Raw genomic sequence first — 15,329 nt, 5'->3', positions numbered from 1 at the left:
ATGCAGCTTATGGTGAGGTGCGCTCCATAGTCCGGAAAATACGGTAAATGAAATTTTCAACAGTATTCTAATTTATGTGTAATGAATAATATAACAAGCCTCACTTACTTCGCACTGCAAGGAACGGAACGGAACCGAAGGGTTCCACCCGAACTGCAGCCCTGTTTGTGTAACTAAGGGCGGTGTTCTGTCAGATCAGCATACTTTGTCAGATAGTCATACGCTTAGCTCATACATGTATATGCTGTCATTACCATATGATTTTATTTCATCAACATAGAATCATGACGTAGATCATCATACACTTTATTAACAGCAGTATAGCATCCTGACTTAGCGGTTAAGTAGGTTAATGAGTTTTACACGGGCGTGTGTTGTAGTTGACTGCAGCTGCAGCCAGACCTGCTTTAAATACACTTTGAAACCACGACAACGCATGTATATTTATCTAGTTATCATATTATGTGATATTATAGACAATTTAATGACTTATTTTCGTCATAACTTGTTGCGTATGCTGAACTGACGACTGTGCTGACGGTCTGACTTCTTAATGCGCATGCGCGGGCATGCGTACTGACTGCATGTATGATATTCTGACAGCGTATGGCTATCTGACAGAACAGCGGCATCGAAGCTGTACCTGACGTCATTATTTTTGAAACTAAACAATGGTTTTGATGTAGCGGTCGAAGCCTTTTCCTCAGAGATGCGGCGGAAAACGTTCTCATTCCTCTTTGACCGATCTAGTTCATTCTGTGCTCGTTCATCAGGGAGTAAGCAGAGGAAAATAAAAAACCTCATCATGGGACCAGGTAACAGGAGAATACTGAGAGGAATTCATCGCAAATTAAAAATAATAATAATAAAAATATTACAAAGAGCACTTTTTACAAAATACAGTAAGAACAGTTTAGTGAGAACCAGCTAGAGCCGATCAACGGCTGACTCTAAACCAATCAGCTGCTTCTTGGCCGGCCCAATTGGAACCACAGCTCTTGTGGTTCCAAGGAGCCGGGTGGAACCGGGTCGGAAGTTCTAATGCAAACACGGTCGGCCCTACTTTGAACCCGTTCCGTTCCTTGCGGTGCCAAAACGGCTTGTGTGTGGTGTTACCACAAAGTATCAGTGAAAGAATTAAAGCAGCATTATTCCATTTGTTTCTTAGACAATGTGAAGAGATGCACGTTTTAAAAGAACATTATATACTACAATTATACGTTGCAGTTGAGCACAATGTGCTGGTGTGGGATTAAGTTCATCTGCCAGCCTCTGCAATTTATTTTAAATTCAGCATGGTGTTTGTCCTTTGAGTCCCGATGAGTTTCCCGCTCTCTTTCTCTCTCCGCTTATCTCTCTCGCTCTCTGTGTACTCTCATTGTTCACGCCCTTGTCCCCTTTCTCCTAAAGCATAAATAAATTGCAGGGAGCGCTGCTTGCAATCCTCTGTGTCCTATCGCTGCCCTGCCTCACTTAGGTGCTGCCTTGTAAAATAAAATATTATGGAGCGGCAGGGCTAAATTACATTAGGCTGCAATGATAAATATGTTCCATAAACCTCCCAACATGTCACCTAAATGACAGAATTTGTTTAATATGACAAATGTGGACGCAGTGGTGGTTAAGTTGCTCGGGATGCGAGCCAGGCTTTCAGGTAGTGGAGTGGCATGTGTAGAACGGTAATGATGAGTGAGGCAGCTGGATGTGTGTGAGTAAAATCCCCTCCTTTCTCATGTTCAGGGCCAACCCCGTCTCTAGCACAGCAGCCATCTGAATTATTTATCCCCTCAGCAGTACGACTACTTTTACTACTGCCACACAGCGGAGGAAAAAATGCTGCCTGCACCTCAAAGATCTTTTTCATAAACTTCATCTTCTTTCTTCTTTCAAATTAAGGCTTCTGGAAAAAAATACCCTTCATGATCCAGGCATCAAGTTTTCTTTTTTTGTTTGCTTCTGTTGTAACATAGAAGCTAAACTTTCAAATAATAGGCATTGATTTGCTGAACAATAAGTCCAGATTGCACAAAGTAGCTTCTGTGAACTGTTAAAACTTGTAGGATAATTACTTTGCTAAATATTTTAATTTACTATTCACTACTTCCCACATTGTATCACGCCTGCTTGCTAAAACTATAATAACTAAGAGGTTTGTTATAACACCAGAAGTTTTTGGGGTTTTCTAGGAGTAGGAAAAAAGTAGTCACCAGATTTAATTCATGGCGACTGTTCAACAAATCACCAATTTCATACAAAACCACTAAAAACCCTGCAATAAAAATGTGCAAAATCAAAATTAAACGGAACATAAAACAATACACATTAAAAATCACTGTATGGTAGAAGAAATTTAATAGGACCATGACATGTTGCTAGGAAACAAACATGTAATTATGACTCGATTTAGGTGTTTTGTCAAATTTATTTTCAGATATGATTTTGGTGGTATGGCTGTAAAGACAAACCCCTTCTTAAGCCTTTCCAAGCTTCTGCAAATCAATCGCTTGAGCAAACGATGTGCAGTCACATGAATGAAGCACTCATTACAAAATCAGACAGTGACAGCTTCCGCTATAATGGAGCACTGATTGAGCTGCGCCCCACTTCATACCAGACTGTTCTCCGTAGCAGAGGTGTAACGGCAGCAGGTGAGCATCAAACTCCTTGTGCCGTCTTACTTTTTCCATAAGCTGCACTAAAATAGAAAAGGCGGCTATCAACAGTGGCTGGAAAATGCTTTTTGAAAGGATATTGGTACGTTCCAGACCTTGATCAGAGGGTTTATTTTTGTGCTACAACGTCTGTAAGATTCCTGCTCTGCTCCCTCTGTGAAATAAACCAAGTTTTCTTCTACTTTAATTGCTGTTTAACCGGCAAATAAACTTGTTTGTAGCATTTGGAACATGGCACTGGAAATAAATGAGAACAACACTGAAGAAAATGATTAATTCACAATGACGAGCAGATTTTTTAAAAGTACAGAGACAAGTTCAAAGCTAAATGTATATATTTACGATGCATGCACGCATACTGTGTTTGTAGTTCTTTGTTTTAGCCGGGAGCTTGTTTAGCATCTAATTTGTTGGTGGTTGGTGTTAACAGCTGACCTTTCATCATGACAGCAGTAGCCATGTCATCTTTGACTTCTCCTCTGTAGGAGGCACAATACGGCAAACAGGCCAGGTCCTGCCATGTTTGCCCCCGCTCCTCCAGACGTTTGCGCACTCTGCTGCGAATGCTAATGAGACGGGTTTTGTTGGTCAGGAGGAATTTTAATTGGCAGCCAAGTTGCTCGTGCTCTTGCTTGCTCTTTTCTGGTGCTCTGACTTCTGGCTTGAATGGGAGGGAAGGTGATGTGATATTGGCAGCAAAAGAGTTTGACATTTTTAAAAATTAAACAGTCGAACCAGACAATTCTGAAGAGTGTATACATCAAGCTAAATGTTAAGTGACCTAGCATTAGCTGCAGGCAGAGCGAGTGGAGGTGGAAGACGCGCTTGGTGTTCCCCACATGTTGCACTGACACAAAAACATCCATATATCTCCACTGTTTGTCCTTCCTGTTTTCTCCTCTCTTCCATCTTCTCATCCTGGAAGCAGGTGGCTTTATGACTTTATTGATTCCATTTATTACAACCAAGGGTTTCACACGAATTTGCTATTTAAAAAAAATGGATATTACAGCTGTGATGCTGACAGTTCTTGAGAAAAAAGTCCTAGTCCAACAGATGAAGTCTTCTCATCTTAAGGGTGAAGACTTGAACCAATACTTCTTCTGAATAATCCTACTGAGAAGCAGCATTTTGAACTGTTTGGCCCCTTCATTGAAAAATGTGTTGTGGCTGATTCTGATGCAAATTATTCATTTGACACTTTGGGGCTTGTATTGACCTAATTTATGCAGCAATATAGATTTTTTTTTTCTGTGACACCACCCAGAACAGCGTATTATGAAGAGTGGCATCACATTTATTGATGCTTGCCTCTGGGGAGATTTTCTTCACAATTCTAGGCTCGTTTGAAAACAGTTTCCTCTCTGACAGCTTTACTCGAGGTGGCGTCATCCGCTCCTGGAGGAAAAGGGTGAATGCAAAGTAACTGAAATCTGCTCACAAGGTCTAATTAGTTTCCTTACCTCCAAGTCGCTGAACTGGAATCTAACTATTAAGGTGTTGTAAGATGAAGACCTGACCTTTGACCTTTGTCTGTTATCAGTGAGAATATGAAAAATGTTCCAGGAACAGCAATTTGCCATATGAAAGACATATGGAAACGTTGAGAATAGATGTTTTGGAGCCAATCTGGGCTTTGTTCACATGCTCATGTAAATGTGCAGCAGAGGAGAAAATGACTGCTAGGTAATTACCTTCAATAGTACAGGCTTTGACCAATTTGCCTGTGCGTGTTAATTGTGAAATCTCAGCTTCAGGAGATTTGAACAGCTGTGGTAATGAAATGTATCTGAGGGATCATTTAAAAACCCTTCACTGAAAAAGAGTTTGAGTAATTTGGTGGATGAAAATTATAAAAAAAAACAAAAAAAACCTGACTGCTCCACAGACCAGTACTGTGCTTTCCACTCTATTTTCTTTCCCACAAAGCCACTAAAAAAACCCTTCCAGATGAGTTATGGCTGCAGAGTGAATACATATTATCCACCCTCTTACCCTTTTTCTAAAGCCCCAAAAACCTGTGGCGTGTCATTTATTCTGTGCTTAGGCGTATCTGTCAGGAGCGCGTCTGTTTTGCAGAGGTGAACGCACCTCTAATGTGGCACTTCATATTCCTGAGATGCGCTGCACCTCTGTGGCGGCGCAGCATCCGCCACCAAATCAGTGAGGTCTGTAAAACCGTTGACGGAGGAAGAGCATGTAATGACTATCTTAAAACGCAGCAGACAAAGAGTTTAAGAAATGCTAATGGCTCTGCCCTTTGGTTCAATTACAAACCATAAAGCTTCGCCACTTGAAGTTCTCCTTTCTTGATTTTAATGTTCAAATTATCCAAAGCAATCACAGAAGTCTAAGCTACTTTGAGTCATTTAAACCAATGAATGTCGTAACAAATGAACAAAATATCATTTGAAAAACATTTTTTTAAAGATGCACTACTTGTGCTTTTAGTCAGCTGCTTAATAAACATGTTTTCTGTTATTATTTCTGGCTGTGCTTCTTTATTAGGCTGCATTAGCAGTGTGTTTTGCTTCAGACTGGAAGTAGTGAAAGGCAGTTTTGCTCTTTTGTTTAAATCACTGCTCAGGTTTAATTTCTCCACGCCTGAGAGACAAATGCTGAAATGTTTCATTATGCTGTTGCCCGTTTACTGGTTCTGTCTGAAACAACCAGTACGTTGGTATAAAAATGATTTGTTTTTAGCTTTAATCCGGTTGCTTTTTATTGGTTTTGCATTATTGCCTAAAGAGAAGCACAACTCTTGATTTATAAGTTTACCGTTCCTCTCCTTTTGTGTGTTTTATTTGGTCAGCAGCACCAAGATAGTAGACGGTTCATCTGGTGATTATTATTCATGAGCTTAAGGGTCATAAATACACTCTCTCCCATATGTTTGCTTCTGTAGATCACACACATCTACCCACCCACACAAAAATATACTTCCCACCACTGTGCAGTTTTACCTCCGTATATTATTCATAAATTCCTCTGGGTCATATGGTTGCTTGTGGTGAAACGGTGGTAAAAATACTTCAGAGGAAAAACAAGTATCCACTCACATTAACTCCAACACGGGTCTGACGAAGTGTTGCCAACGCTCACAGGAAGGCGGATGGTAAATATTTTCTGAGATCCAGCTGAATGATGGACTCTCTGCTCTTAAGTGTTTACCTTCTGACAGCTCTCTAGTTGTTTGACATTGCCGAGTGAGAGCTGTTCAGGTCTATTGTGTAATGAAATGAAGTGGCTCTCGGATAGACTGGGCATGTCTACTGACAAATAGGTGCTGTCAAATATTAATCTCCTCAAAATGTGTGTTTGTTGTTCCTAATTCTTTTTTTGTAACCAATTTACCTTTTGTCATTTTGAAGATTTCTCCCTGTGCTTTTTGTTCCTGGCCGATGTTGTGATGTTTCTTTAATACCTTCACATAATGTTCTTTTCTAACTACACCATCTGCCAAGTCTTCACAATATATTGCAAGTTTATAGGACATTTTGGTCCTTTGGGAACCAAAAAGATAATTTTGTAGCTTCAATATGCAAAATGGTGTCTTCTACGGCCTTTTAAATGAAGAAAACTAAATTTCTGGGGGGAAAAAGCTCCTCTATCATCATCAACAGATAATATTGGTTAAAATATTTCTTTTTTTTTTTTTTTTAAAGTTAATCACTGTTTTGTGTCAACATCCAAATAATTTCTTACAGTTTATTTGCTTCTCCTGTCAGGTGTTCACCAGGTATGGAAAGTGCTACATGTTCAACGCAGCAGAGGAGGGGAAGACGCTGCGCACCACCATGAAAGGAGGGACGGGGAACGGCCTGGAGATCATGCTGGACATCCAGCAGGACGAGTACCTGCCCGTCTGGGGGGACACAGGTACGCTCACCAACACACAGACCTTTATTACTGACTCTGAGGGCTGTGAGGAAACATAAAGCTCTTATATTAGAGGCTACAACTTTTTTTATTATTATTTTTGTTTGCTTTTTTCTCTGTTTTTTTTTCTCATCTGTCATCAAATGCAAACTCTCAAAACTTTTTCCAATATTCAGTCTAGCTGCGAGTAAATTCAAAACTTTGTTTTATTTACTTATTTTCAGAAATAATTTATTTTGCGTAGGCACAAGTTTTCAGTAAACTAAAATTTCACAGTTTTTGCTCTTGAGATGAAGAATCCAGAAGATTTTTTTTTTTTTCTGAGCCATGAATGACATTTGATTGCCTTTTGGGTTTTTTCTGTCCTTTGCTCTTTATCTGAGTACATTGTGGGTGTGATGAGTGTCCATCTCATGCTGTAATTCACATTTTTCCATATGACTCAGCCTTTTCTTTACACACTATCAGCTTAGACTCATTTTTGTCGTTGTCATTTTTCCTATTGAATTTAAGTCCAATGACCTTATATAAGACATTTATACATTTATAATCTCTCATTTCAGAGCAAAGTACATTAAATGGTGCAAATCTATTAAACCTTTTTATTTCCTGACAGAGAATCTCTTGGCAGGTCATCTGGATTATTTCTGCTTCTTTTTATAAAGTCTTTTTAGGGACACTTGGCCTGAAGTAATGAGAGTAGAAAGCAAATAAAACATGAAAATGAAGTAAAGAATAGTTTTACTTCCAAACTGCTTTTCCAATACAATGAGTTCAGTCTTTTTACTTGCCTTGTAAGAATCCAGGGCTGTCTGGGACTGAAGCATACAGCCAGCTACCTAAAATGTTCCTTTGACCTTTTTTTATGCAATAAAGTGATTTTGTTGCATGTTAGCAGGGCCAACTGGTGGCTTTCCATACTTTTGGAAGATGTCACAAAAATATATTTTTAAATTAATCTCCAGAGGAAGCAGCATCTAAAACGTCTGACTTTAGGACCTGCGATAGGTGTCTGTGTGCTGAGTTTGAACATAATAAGTCTTTGGAGTGAATTAAAGTATGATCTGGTTGAGGTTGTTCTGTGATCTCTGGCATTATTGTAGGAAATAGGTAATTGATTATCGCAGTTTTATTTCTTCTTGTTTCTTTCTTTGCTGTTCTGCTGGTCAAAGTTGAGCTTAGCAAAGTCAAAGAGAGAAGTACAAATATGGACGTCTATTAATCAAGACAACTTTAAAAGGAAGTCTGGCATTTGGGAGATGATTTAAAACCTTTGCACAGTACCGTCTTTTGACGACATTCAGTTTAAAACTCTAAACTGAAAGTAGAAGCTCTGGCATAATGAGCTTAATCAGAATCAAAAGGGAGGCTTGGTAAGAGACCCTCTCACATAACACGAGGCCTGATCACCATCTTGACAGATGGTTGCAGTCATTTTTTATTTTTTTATTTTTTGGGTTGTGAAATTTTTGCAAAGTGTTTTTCTTTTTCTTCTGCTTCTGGAGCTCTACCGCTGTGATTCTTTTTTTTTTTTTTTCATGGGTACATCTGTTGATTTCTAATCAAAATAGAGGAGCCTCTGGACATCTCAAAATATAATGCTAGAAAAGGCTAACATCATTCGCCAGAAATGTTTCTGAAAAGGTTAAGAGCTTCTCCTGACTCACATTAGGCTGTTTGTTGTGTTAAATCCTTGAAATATCCTATTCTTTCCTTTTATTTTTTCAAAACATTTCTATTCAAAATTACAGTTAGGTATTTCAAACTAAGCCATGAAACTCCTTCTTTAAACTCCAGAGAGAAGTGAGCAAGCCTTTAATAGAAGCTGGATTTTCCATCAGCTCAGAAAACTTTGTAGTTTTAATTTCTATCAGAAAACTTTCTGGCCTGTAAATGTAGAATATTAAGTGTTTGGGTCTTTAATTTATCTCATTTGTCTTTGTATTTCTCACTAATTGCATCATTACTATATAGACATAAGTGTAATTAACTAAAAATAATCATTGCTCATGTGTGGATTATTTGATTGGTTTATGCATCTTGAGTTTGATAAATATCTAGACCTTCTTAAATGTGTGATAAAGAATGCTCACTGGAGAAAAAAACATCGCTCAGACAGATTTTGATATATTATGTGATTAACTGGGGGAATAATTGAGACTGATTATTTATGTAGATTACTATTTTTTGCTGTTGCACATCAATCTGCTTCATGGGGCTTAAAGCATAAATATTCCCATAAATGCTGCCATCTATTCTGAAATCAGTGAATAACAGAACTGCATTTCAGCCACAAGGAGAAACAAAAAGTACATGGATATCTGTTTGTTTTGACTCAAAAACCAAATCAGTTTTCCTTTTATATCCTGCATTTTGACGAGTCTGAACTTATCTTGGTGTAACTTGTTGAACTTCAGCCACCACCTGAACAGCATGCAGAAGACTCTCTCTGCAGGTTCCCGGGTTATGTGTCCTTTTTTGTTCCTCTTGGGGTTTAATTAGCTTGTTTAAGGTAATTCAGTCTCAGCAGGAAGCGCACTGCCTCCTGAGCTGCAGCAGGTCTCTGCTCTGCGCTGAAAGGCAGGTCGCACTTTTAAAGAGACCCATTATCCATCTCCTTCCAGTGGTTTCCGTTTTTCCTTCCCTTTCAGTCACAACCCACTCTTCCCTCCTGCTGCTGTTTTATTGTACATCAGCCAAAGACCAGCAGTTAGCCTGCGTGGTTCTAATAATGCACCGTTTCATGCAGGAACCTACATGTCCACAATAATACGCCTCAGTTTATCATCATGGCCAAACATTATAAGAAATATTGAATGTTGGTTTGTTGCTTGGACACCAAGCACATTTCAAACAAAGCTTGTATCTTGCACAGATGGCTTTTCATCTTCAATAAATTTATAATTTTACCCTGTAGGACTTTAAAATAAAAGAAAAAAAATCATCCAAGGAGACAGAATTAAAAGAAATAGCCTTTATTTTTTTTTTTTTTTTTTTTTTTTTTGTAAAGTGAGCGTACAGGCTGAAAAACAGTTGACCTCTACTGCATTAAATGAAACATTTTCTTTAAAAGTCTATTAAAATTTAGGTTTAAAAAACTATTTTTATTTATAAATTATATAATTCTGCTTCTTGAGTGGGTGTTTCTCATTCATAGTCTTTGCTAAAAGCTGTTTGTAGAAATAGAGGGAGAATAAGTCCAACTTAACAAAATTATCTGTGTGTAGAATAACAATGAACATTTAAATAAAATATAACAAAATAGCATAATAAATTCAGAAAATTGCTTTAACTATGCAAACAGATGATGTTGCATAAATTTCAAATTTTTTTTTTACATTTTCTTCCTTAACAGATTTATTTGTGTTTCTTTTGGGTTTTTTTACAGAATATTATATATATATATATATATATATATATATATATATATAGATTAATCACACCTTTTTGCATTACAAAAGTCTTAAATCTCATTACACAGAAGTGGTTGTAATATGGTCTGGGATCATTTTGATAGTTGCTAGTAGTGTGAAGTCTTCTGGAAAATAGTGTTTTAGTAGCTTGAATTTAATTTATTTAGACAAATATTTATAGAAGCTGTTATTTGGTAAAAGTCTTGTCACCAACTGGAGATTAGAAACCAATAAAAATAAAGAATCTGGATTCTTTTACACCAAGACAACGGTGACTTCTGGCTTGTATCCTTTTACGAAAACACTTGGGGAAAGGGGAAGTTTGTCTTTTCAAAGAGAACTCATAAAACACTTTTAGTGTTTGAACATGTGGGAATAAACGAGAAGCAGAAATCATCAGTAGAAAGGTGCTAAAAGCTTCAAAGAAGCTGAAAAAAAAATCAAAATAAGGCTCTCCTTTTTCACAAGTGTTCCTAAACCAAATATTACTGCCATAATTTTAAACTGCATGTGCCACCACCTTAATATTTTCTTCAAATATTTTGTCAGCAAAACAACAATTTATTCAAACTCTAGGTAAAGACTCTAAATTGTGTGGATGAGTGCAACATTGAGAGCACAGAGGTGCATTTCAGTATAATTAGATATAAAGGTGATAATAGCTTTCTGATGACAGGGTGATGAATGGGCCTTCCTGGGTCTGCCATCAACAGCATACAAATATGAGCATTTACAGAGTAGGATGAATATTTTCCAGACATACTCCCCAGACATGCTCATGTTTAGCTTTATGTGAGCATTTAGCAGGCTGGTATGTTTAAATTCAACATGAATGCTTCAAAATGTTCCCCCTCTTTTAAAGGACATGTGAACAAACCACTGTCTGACTGACTTTGAGATTTGATTCTATAACAGATGAACATTGCTTCTTTCTTAATCCCACATATCTCAGTTTTATTGCATAGCAAATTTGAAACAGCCCTTGAAAATGTGCAGTATCAGAACTCTAAAGCAGATAACTGAATCTTCTTCATGCACCGTTTCTTATTTTCACGACGTTGTTGAAGGACAGATAAAGAGAGATTTTTTCAGAGATTCATCTCTCTTTGTGGAAGTCTTGTTACATGGTTTTAAATCTTACACTTTTACTCTTTATGTTCTGCAAATGGGATTTCGTTTATAGCATTTTCCATTAAAGGTTCCCTTTTTTTTAAACCCAATTCTGACTTTTTGTCAAATCAGATTTTTTTTTCACACTTGCAAATATATGCGGCCTGTATGTGTTCTCCAGTGTGAACAGGCGAACGTTGTACCAATCTTAGATCCTGTTTTTATGAGCTGTAAGTGAAAAATCATCATCATCATCATCATTATTATTCTTAGCAGAGAAAAAGGCTTGAGACATCTGTCAGTGTTGAATTAATACGTATGTTATGTTTGACTTAGTTAATTGAGTTTCTGGCATAAATGAACTTCTTCAACATCCAATTTATTAAATATGGCTGTATACTTTTCTAATGTTATTTAGTCTGTGAGCAGAATAGTAAACATGATCTTTGATGTATTTTTAATGCAGTTTAGTTAAAGTAAGGTAAATGTATGCTTTGATGTATAAACATTTATTTACTTACGAGGAGTTTAATGACTGATTGTAGATTTCCTGTTTTCCTTAAGGTCGTAGCAGCCAATGGCAGCTTTTGTCCAAATCCAATTTCCCTTACAGTGTTCAGCACAACAAACTCATCTGTTTAAACCTTTTGGAAATTAGACAGTTTAATAAACAAACACAGATCAGAAAGGACAAAATTTCTGCAAGTGCCTCAATAAAAATAATAAATCTAGCCAAAAAAGACAAAGAAAAAAAACGAATTATGCTGCAAATCCTATGAAATTCAAAATAAACTGCAGAAAAGAACATTTAGAGACAGAAAGGAGTTTGAGTTTCCATTTTGATGCATTTCCAGAAGAGAGAAAAAAAACTTGTTTTGTATTTGGTGTGGAAATTGATTTTTGTATCAGACGTGTAATCTTGCAATCTAAAAATCTTCTGTTTATTAAACTGTATGTTTTATGCTTTTGTTGCTTTTTCACTTTTCATCAAACTTGGTGTTTATTGTCAAGTAGAGGGTCCAATCAGACCACCAGAAATCTCCTTGGTCAGTTCTGATGCATGATTGGCAGGAGAGATGCGCTTTTTGCTGAAGATCAATAGATATGTCTTTAATTTTGTGCTAGATATAAAATGACTGGTTTGTCAAACAGCCAACAGCACATCTAGTCTTTGTTATATAAAACAGCATTGCTTTGCAGGAAGAAGCTCCTGTAATTTTAAATATATTTAAATAGATGACTGAGTTTTGATTGAAATAAGAAAAATATGCTTTAACATCACACAAAAAACTTACAGAATCCGCCAAGCTTAAATTTTTTCAGTTTAAAACACAAACAGGAAGCTGCAGAAACCTAAAGACTTGTTATCCCAGGTTCTGGTTGCGCCTCTAACTTAATTCCTGCTTCTTTTATGGCTGAATCATTGTGAGTGTGAACCCTCTGACCACGCATGTCTGTCTAATCAGAGGAGCTGTCTTTGAAGCCTGCTTCAGATATAACAAACATCATTACTCATGATTCCTTGTAGACGGCCTGACTGCAACACAAACACAGCAACCTTTAACACAAACATAGCGACATTATCAAAGAGCTGTGCGGAAATAAAAATAACAAATGTCCTTGTGCCTGCTAGTAGGCAAAGAGATCAATATCTTATGTAAGGAGAGTTTTTCTGAGCACTGTCATAGAAGAACAAATTGTAATATTGTTTCTAATTAAGCAAGATTAATCCTAGATCAGGATTGTACTGAAAATATATGATGTAAAACTGTTGGTTATAGTTGAGTAACTCCTGATTAAAGTAACTATGAAGAAAGATTTCTTAATAAATCTAATAGCTCCCATTTTGGAAACACATTATTTGTTTTAAGTAGTTGAGGACTTAAAACAGTCTCCTTGTATTAATCCCCACAAGAAGCACTTTTCATTTTATTTAATTGCCTCTGACTTTTTGCTGTCAATATCATCAGCTCTTTAAAGTATTTATTTATGTTCAGGTTCATGGTGACTACCTTCTCTTTTCTACCTTTTCATCATCACAAAAACATCAACATGTTCGATGTGTTTGTGACTAATTGCACTTTATATAAATTTTCTGCCTTTTCATCTCTTTTAAGTGTTTGAAAAGTTGGCTCAAAGTTGGAATGTGAAGTGATTTTTTTTTTATCCTAAAACGAGGTTAAAAGGTCTTTTATTTGTAATGCCATCTATCATTTACAAGATGTTTGCTTTCAGCTTTATTACATTAAGATAAACTCATACTGACTTAGAAATTACACACATATTTGCTTACATACAGGCAAGGATTTGAAGTGATCCTTTATGTTTACATATAAATGGTATGTGATGCTATTTCTCTTGAACTGTCTCATTGATTTCTGCATTGCAGGAGAGATTTAGACGTATCTCTTGGTTTCTGTTGGTTGTTCTGTGCCTGTGTTGTGTGTCTGTATGTACATGTATGGTTCTTAGAACATTCCACTTCAACTTCCTGTTTTAGTTTTATCAGGGAACTTTTTTAACTGTGGTTTTTTTTATAAAATGCAAGTCCGACCAGCGTCAGCTGCAGACCTCTGTCTTGCCCGAGCCATAATTTGAGCGAACATCAGCAATGTGTGCACTGATTGTGTCTCTAAACTTTGGGCCAGATGGCGAATACTAAATGCTCACATGCCGTAATGCAGTTGCATAATAATGAGGTCTTCAATAAAATTGCAAGAAATTTCTAGCCACAGCGAAGACGCAATATTCAGAGAGAAAATGACAGCTGGATTATTAATACATGCTCTGTGAGCTTTGCCATTCCAGGTACTACAATCTTTGTCAGGTGTGGGTGTCAAGAGCAAACAAAATCAAACATATTATTGACATGGATATATTACTCTGTCAAATATTAGATCCAAGCAGTTGTTTGCGTTTGCATTATTGCACATACTATTATTGCAGTGACAAGTGAGATTTGATATTTTGACATCCTTACAGCAAACATGCATAGCAATGTTTTAATGACTTTATAGTTGGATTAAAGTAACGATGTGTTTCCTGCATCACCTTTAACATGCCTTTGTAATCTAATGAGTTACAGTACTGGGACTTGGTTTGCTTAGAGAAACATAAATCAAGTCCTCATAATATGACTACATATAGATTTATGTCTCCTAAATGTAAGGGACACGCAATGTCCCATCTTCCTATTCTCTTCTCTCTGAAAACTCAGAAAAGGTCTGTTTGATCCATTTATCAATTCCTTGGTATGAAACCATCATGCTCCTGCCACATCAGCCTCTGCAGATGTTTGATTAATGTGTGTATCACAGTGGGCTGATGCCTTCGTCCGTCTGTATTTGCGCTGCATCGATTTCGAGCGGGCTGGTCCTACTCGGAGACTTCCATGTCTTGGTCATAGAGCTCTCTGAGGTGTTGGGCTGGTCAGCTGATGGGGAAAAGCCCTGATTGAATGTCAGTGCACTCACAACTGACTTTGAGCACATTATTGATTTCTGCAAATGCTGCTCATTCTTTGTCTGCAAATGTTGTGACTTCTTTGGTCTGTACATCTGTGTGCGTGCGTGTTGAAGAGCTCCAAATGGAGGCATAGAGGCGCTTTCATCTGAGTTAGTACCAAGCCTTATTCTGCACCTGTGTTTGATGTCACAACAAATAGGATGTCTGAGTGTGTGTGTTTTTTTCCCCCCTATCTCAGAGACGATCTCAAAAGCCAGAGGCTTAGAGTCAGAACCCCCAGAATATATTGCTAAAAGGTTGTTTCTGGAATGAAAATCGGATTTTGATGCATTTGCATTCAAACAGTTGAGCTGAGTTAGTTTGTTTTGCCTTTCCATTTCTCCGTCTTTCTTGCAGAGGACACGGCGTTCGAGGCGGGCGTGCGGGTGCAGATCCACAGCCAGGCGGAGCCCCCATTTGTTCACGAACTTGGCTTTGGCGTGGCCCCTGGCTTCCAGACCTTCGTGGCCACTCAGGAGCAGAGGGTGGGTACCCCATCATTATCATCATCATCACTTTTTGTGCACCTTCCCCACCTCTACTCCACACATTGGGCTTATCCCTTAGAGATAATGTGATGAATAACCTGCCATAACAGGCATGATTAGATTCTGTGCATCCAGGTTTATGTGTGAGGGAGGAATGATGGTTTCTTTCTTGTTCTGCCTTTGGGCCTTTAGGTGACCTCTTCGGTCTCCTGGTGACTGTTGACAGATGAGTGATGAACTTGTCCCTATTGTTTCCAGCTATG

At 37.6% G+C, this 15,329-nt stretch overlaps 1 protein-coding gene across 4 annotated transcripts in view; it reads left to right on the top strand.

Moving 5' to 3' along the window:
* Positions 1-15,329, top strand: part of asic2 (acid-sensing (proton-gated) ion channel 2) — a 371,338-nt gene that overhangs the window by 320,425 nt on the left and 35,584 nt on the right. For all 4 annotated transcript variants that reach the window (XM_016679462.1, XM_007567690.2, XM_016679461.1 and 1 more), the window contains 2 exons: positions 6,401-6,551; positions 14,936-15,063. In XM_016679462.1, the coding sequence (XP_016534948.1) occupies positions 6,401-6,551; positions 14,936-15,063 (279 nt within the window). The remainder of the gene's footprint in view (positions 1-6,400; positions 6,552-14,935; positions 15,064-15,329) is intronic.

The sequence above is a fragment of the Poecilia formosa genome, unplaced genomic scaffold (assembly GCF_000485575.1).
Source record: "Poecilia formosa unplaced genomic scaffold, Poecilia_formosa-5.1.2 Scaffold212, whole genome shotgun sequence".
Classification (NCBI taxonomy): Eukaryota; Metazoa; Chordata; class Actinopteri; order Cyprinodontiformes; family Poeciliidae; genus Poecilia; species Poecilia formosa.
Note: the sequence above shows the minus strand (reverse complement) of the source record. Positions and strands in the feature narration are given on the sequence as shown.